Raw genomic sequence first — 6,325 nt, 5'->3', positions numbered from 1 at the left:
TTCGTCGACGCCCGCAACCGCGAGTAGTTCCTGCCGAGCAACCGGTCTTTCCGCAATCTCGGTACATGTTCAATATATTGCGCATATTTAATCTGTTCATGTTATACTATGTAATTTACATGTGTAGATCTAATGATGCGTTGATGCTAGTTTACATCTGCAATGTCATGATTTATTTATAGAATAAATTAAATCATTATGTAATTATAATTTCAACTCATGCGCGACGCCGCCCTCGAGCTGGTCACGCTCGGCGGAGAGGTACCTCCAGAAGTAGAGGATGCACGTGTTGGCGAGGATGCCGACGATCATCACCGGGAAGACGCCGAGGAGGAACTCGCCGAACGTGATGCCGCTCTCGACGGCGATGATGAGGTTCTACGGGTTGCCGATGGGCGTGGCAGCCGAGCCGATGTTGGAGCTGGAGGCGAGCGCGAGGAGGAAAGGCTGCGACGGGAGGTTGTTCTGGCGCGCCACCTTGAGGATGAACTCGGTGAGGACGACGCAGCTGGTGTCGTTGGTGAAGAGCGCGCTGGCGACGGCGGAGACGACGCAGACGCGGAAGAAGAGGTCCTTGCTGCCGCGGCTCTTCCAGGAGAGCATGTTGCCGAGGTACTTGAACATGTCGGCGCGCTCCAGGAAGATGGAGACGACCATGGTGCCGAAGAGGAGGCCGAGGATGGGGAGGTCGATCGATCGATAGATGTTTTCTCCGATCAAATTGGTTCCCCAAGAACCCTAGTACTGATCCTGCAAAACTGGAGCAGCGTGTGTTAGTGCAGAAACCAACCAAGAACTGGACAAAAAAAAAGCACAGAACTGATCAATGCGCAGAATCTTCGGTGAGATCAGACGAATTAACTGAAGAAATAATCATACAAGAATCGGTCACAAGAGATTGGCCGCCGTCGAAGGCATGCGAAGTACGTTGCACATCATGCAGCGTTTGAGGGTCAGTCACACACTCACACATGGCTAAGAATAGCTAGCTAGGCAGCATCGATCACCCACAAATTTTGACAATTTGACCCTTTGAAAAAATTAATTTTACAAATAAACTGTCGCCAAAACTTATTTCAAAATGATCCTTTTTTTCAACGCCAAATCATTTGGCGTTGAACTTAGACACCTCAGCGCCACGTCAACTGGCGCTGAATGCTGAGCCACCGCGGATGGGAGGCTAAGTCAGCGTGCCAACGTACATTCAGTGCCACGCTATTTGGCGCTGAGGTGTGTAAGTTCAGCGCTACATGATTTGGCGCTGAACAAATGGATCATTTTTGAAATAAGTTTTGACAGCGGTTCATTTGTAAAAATAGTTTTTACAAAGAGTTAAATTGTCAAAATTTGTGATCGATCACCTGTCGATTTTTATCCATGGAGTCGCTCACCTCAATCACGGCTCGATCGAGCAGCACGTCCGGCCGCTGAGGACGAAGGGGTGATAGCTAAAGCCAACACAAATACACAACACAACGACGACGATGACGATGATAGCATACACAAGTCCAAGATCGCCGGAGTGGGAGTTGCGTTTGCTCGCTGTCGTCTTCGTCGACGTCGGCGGCGGTGCGTGGTTGTGATCTCCTCCTCGCGGTTGTGATCTGAGGCCTTGGCGATGCTGGAGGCGAGGTCGAGCAGTAGCGCGATGCCGACCGTGGGTGGGGCAGGGGGATCTCTCTCTCTCGACGACGCGGGGTAGCGGCGGCGGTGTGGAGTCTGGACTCACTGGCGTGGAGCAAAAGCCGGAAGGCGAGGCAGAAGGTGGAAGAGGTGGCGGGGGCTGGGATGACGACGACAACGGCGAAAGCGACGGCTGTGAGGTGGCGCCACGGCGCGAGGAGAAGCACCTGAAGTAGGCGCGACGAGGAAGAAGAGGGAGAGCCGAGAAGGGATAGGGAATGATATGTGGGGCCCACGTGGAGCCCACCATATTTACTTTTTTCTAGCTGGCATTTGGGTCCACGTGGGCCCCACTGCTTTTATATTTTTTGTGTGTAGCTAACCTGTGGGCCCATGGTTTTTATTATTTTTCCGAGATATTATTGCCACGTAAATGCATGCGTGGGACAGAGACCTAGTCAAACCAGCCACATTAGCCAGAACCGTCTTCCAAACCGCAAGAGATCTCATTTGCATCTGGTTTTGACAGTTCAGGGACTAAAATCGGATTTGGTGTAAAATAAGGGACCTCAAATGAACTTATTCCCTGTAGCTTTAATGGACTGTTTCCACAAATCTAGCTAACGGCCCAATAGAGGTCTATTTCATTTCGAAATAAGTTCACATGTCCTTTAATTTGTCTCTACGGTTGAAATAAGTCCCTAACCAAAATGATATAACAATTTACAAAACCGAATCATCTGAGAATTTCCTAGACAGTATGAAACCTGATTTTAGCTGATGTGACAAGCTGAGTCATCGTGACACTACTGGGGAAAGGGACATTAGCTAGAAATTGAAAAAACTTCTTTTAGCCCACATATAAAAAATTGATTCATTAATTCTGAACGGGTGTCGGTTTCATTGATATAAATTAGAGTTTTCCATGTTCTACTCATACTCCTATGGTCTTAGTATTATGTGAGTGGTCCAGGAGTATGATTGGGCTAGACCAAGAACGAATAATGCCCAACAGACACTGTTTATTGTCTTTCCTAGCTCAAGGCGAGAAACAAAAGAGAAGGAAGATGGGCGTCGGTGCTCCGACGACCAAACGACGGTGATGAAAGTGGTAAGACGTGTCCCACGATATAACTCGTCCATAGATGGTGGAGCTTAGCAATAAAGAAAACCAGAACAAGAGGGACGCTGGGGGCAACAATGAGGTCCTGATACATAGATAAATGACAAAGACGAGATCTAGTGGTGACACAACCGGATGAGTGCATCAAAACACGTTCCCGAACGAGAGGATTCCATTTTCCTTGTAAGCGCGGGAAAAACCGATTAATACTATTCATTGTCTTCCCTAGCCAACACAAGAAACACAAGAGGAGGGAAGATGGGCGACAGTGCTCCAGTAACCAAACAACGGTGAGTAAGGTGGCCGGATGTGTCCCACAATGTGACATCCATATATGGTGGCGGTTGGCAACGAAGAAAACCAGAACAATGGGAACGTAGCAGGCAACAACATGGTCCCAATAGAGAGAAATGACAATTGTGAGCTCTTGTGGTGAACATGGCCGAGTGAGTACGTCAAAGCGTGTTCCCGAACGAGGAGGTTCTATTTTTCTTAAATGTGCGAGAGGGAGGGAACACAGGAGAGAAGAGGGTGTCAGGGTTACAGATAAGGTATACCTTCTACCCTTGGATATATGCTATACGGAAATACGTTATAGCAGTGCATAATCGGACGTTATTTGAACACGCTAAGGAAATCAATCACGAAGTCTGCCAATGGAAAGGTTCCTACCCGTATAGGACTGGATCGTTACTATATCGTGCAGGGTCCGATGTCTCCGAGTCCTACTTGGAGACCACCCGACCTGCGATATAAAAGGGGCCCCCCCGGGGGGACCTAAGGCATTTTATCTCAGAGCCTACACATCGGCCACAGCTTACGAAGTCGAAGACTACAGGAGCCAAGTCGCCAGGTGATCTAGTCGAATCAACTTGACTACGATCTCGTCGGTACCGCTGAGTTCTATTGCTCCCTTTGTAATCTGTGGTTCTTTTCATATAATCTCATATCAACTGGATTAGGGCTATTACCTGCTAAGGGGCCTGAACCAGTATAATCTTCGTCTCTTGTTTCCTTGATGTCGTATTACGTAGATCCTCGTACCAGCGCACCTCAATACCCTCTATATCCGGTCTACGGGTACCCACCGTCTACAGTGGCGCACCAGGTAGGGGGCCTTGGTGCTCAAGGTTCTAGTGCTATGACATCGAGCTTCGTCGACAACAGAGTCAACATCGGCCCCATCCAAGGAATCCCTGCTTCAACAATGCTGGTGTGGACTCAAGTCGGCGAAATCGTCTTCCCGGTCTACACCACGGTGCCAATCTCGGCTGGTCCATCAATAACTAGAGACGAGAATGCCGTGATTATAAACTCGGACGATCCAAAGTCGAAGAATCCTCCCGCCGTGGCAGAGAACGGAACATCGACGTCGTACAAGCTCGAGAAGATTCCTAGTGCGGCCGAGCCTTGTCCTTCTGACAAGGACTGCGAGCCGACGAGGACAACTTCCGAGCTAACCAAGTCCTGGTGTCCTATCCACAAGTCCAGGAAGCACAACTTGCAAGCTTACTGGGTTTTTCTCAACGTACAAGCTAAAATCCGTGCTTGTAAAGAGCGTGGAATCCAGCGTACTTCTCCAACTCGTGATGTCTATTGTCCTATTCACAAGACGAAGAATCATGATTTCTCAAGCTGCAAGGTCTTTCTCTGCGCCATGAAGACGACACTTCCCAAGGTCCAGCAGTCAGGAACCTGTCTCGAGGATACAGACAAGGAACAAGGAGCGACGTTGACTTCGGATCGTTTCGTTGGAGTAATCGACATCGATCCCCGCAAACCATCAGTCCTTCACTTGCTAGAAGACTATGGCTTGTCATCTTCTAGTACACCACGCGACGTGTTTGCCATCGGTGGGACTAGCACGTCTGCACAGGCTAACGCAGAGGCAGAGAACCAGACGGCCACACCAGCCCAACATCTCGGCACCGTCAACACAATATTGAGAGAAGCTCCCTATGACCCCGTGCTTAACGATGATCTCGCACGATGGACGGAACGACTATGGGAATCAGTAGCCAATCTCAGTAACACATTCGAGGAAGCTGCTACCAGAGCACAACTGGAACGATCGACAGCTGACGGTGCCGACGGTGAACCACCGGAGGAGCGGACGTCGCCTGCACGAGCTACCCCTCCACCTCGCGGCACCAGCGATCTCCGTGACCATCTGAATGGCCGCCAAGAAGCATGACGTGCACGAGACAACGAGAATCGTTCCCGACATCGTGTTTCTTCACGACAACGCGGGAACGAGTAGCGAGGAGGCCACTCGAACGAGGGCCAACAGCACCGTGATCGTCACAACCGCCACGGTCGCGATAACCGTGAACAGCGGACACCAGACGATGATGGTCGGGGGCGTTAGCATGAAGGTGATGATAACGGTGACCGGCGCCAGGACAACAATGGTGGACGGCGACATAATTCTCGAGAACCCGAACATCGCCCTCGGAATCGCACGCCAGAGCCAAGTGAGCCATCGTCGTCATCGTCATCATCATCTTGGTCTTCGTCATCCAATAAACGTCCACGGAGGACACACGATCGCCGACAACCCACTGCCCCTAGCGCTGTGTGTAGAGCTTTCAACCGTTCTCTACATGATGTTCGATGGCCCGAGAGATTCCGACCCGGAGCAATAGAGAAATACGATGGAAGTACTGACCCTGAAGAATTCCTCCAGGTCTACTCCACGGTACTATACGCTGCTAGGGCAGACGACAATGTGTTAGCATACAATTTACCAACGACGTTGAAAGGTTCTGCGCATTCGTGGCTGATGCACCTCCCACCTTACTCGATCTCTTCATGGGCAGATTTGTGGCAACAATTCGTCACGAACTTCCAGGGAACTTACAAGCGCCACGCGATCGAAGACGATTTACACGCATTAACACAGAATCAGGGTGAATCTTTGAGGGACTATGTTCGGCGCTTTAATGAGTGCAGAAATACGATCCCCGATATCACCGATGCTTCTGTGATCCGCGCTTTCAAAACAGATGTCAGAGATCGCTATACTATCTAGGAGTTGGCAACAAGGCGAATCACTACCACTCAAAGGTTGTTCGAGGTTGTCGATCGATGTGCCCACGCAGACGACGCGCTAAGACGCAAAAACGACAAACCAAAGGCGGGAGGAGAGAAGAAGCCAGCCAAGGACGCACCCAAATCAAGCAAGAAGAAAAGCAGCAAGAGTAGGAAGAGGAAAGCTCAAGCAGAAGTCCTTGCATCTGAATACGAGCGCCTGCCCAAACACCCAGACCCACAAGGCAGTGATACAAAGAGAATATGGTACCCTATACACAAGTCAGACAGACATTCTCTGGAGGAGTGCCTCATCTTCAAAAAATCGTTGGAAAGGTAGTTGGCTTTGGAGAAGGGCAAGCAAGTACGTGTAGTCGAGAAGGCAACTGAGGCAACCACTCAGGACTCGGACTCCGCGTACCCAGATTCCGATCTTCATGTCTCGCACATCTTCGGAGGTTCCATAGCGTACTCTTCAAAGTGAGAATACAAAAAAGTGGAGCGTGAGGTTTATTCGACATGGCAGGGGGCTGCACCCAAGATGAAGTG

The 6,325-nt window shown here is 50.0% G+C and overlaps 1 protein-coding gene across 3 annotated transcripts; it reads right to left on the bottom strand.

Moving 5' to 3' along the window:
• Positions 1-47: 47 nt before the first annotated feature.
• LOC107279752 (silicon efflux transporter LSI2-like) lies at positions 48-1,715 on the bottom strand. 3 transcript variants are annotated; one of them, XM_066306538.1, is made up of 2 exons: positions 1,392-1,715; positions 48-758 (listed from the first exon to the last, which is right to left on the bottom strand). In XM_066306538.1, the coding sequence occupies exon 2, from the start codon at positions 655-657 to the stop codon at positions 379-381; it is 279 nt and encodes a 92-aa protein (XP_066162635.1). In that variant the 5' UTR covers positions 658-758; positions 1,392-1,715; the 3' UTR covers positions 48-378. The 3 variants fall into 3 exon arrangements, with proteins under 3 accessions (XP_066162635.1, XP_025878025.1, XP_015619616.1); XM_026022240.2 differs by lacking the exon at positions 1,392-1,715 and adding an exon at positions 880-953; XM_015764130.3 differs by lacking the exon at positions 1,392-1,715 and adding an exon at positions 821-892.
• Between the last annotated feature and the right edge of the window lie 4,610 nt (positions 1,716-6,325).

Source organism: Oryza sativa, chromosome 12 (genome assembly GCF_034140825.1).
Source record: "Oryza sativa Japonica Group chromosome 12, ASM3414082v1".
NCBI lineage: Eukaryota > Viridiplantae > Streptophyta > Magnoliopsida > Poales > Poaceae > Oryza > Oryza sativa.
This window is presented reverse-complemented; position numbering and strand designations above follow the sequence as displayed.

Excerpts from the sequence above, each read along its gene's own strand:
- LOC107279752 (XM_066306538.1), bottom strand. The coding sequence starts at position 657 with ATGGTCGTCTCCATCTTCCTGGAGCGCGCCGACATGTTCAAGTACCTC.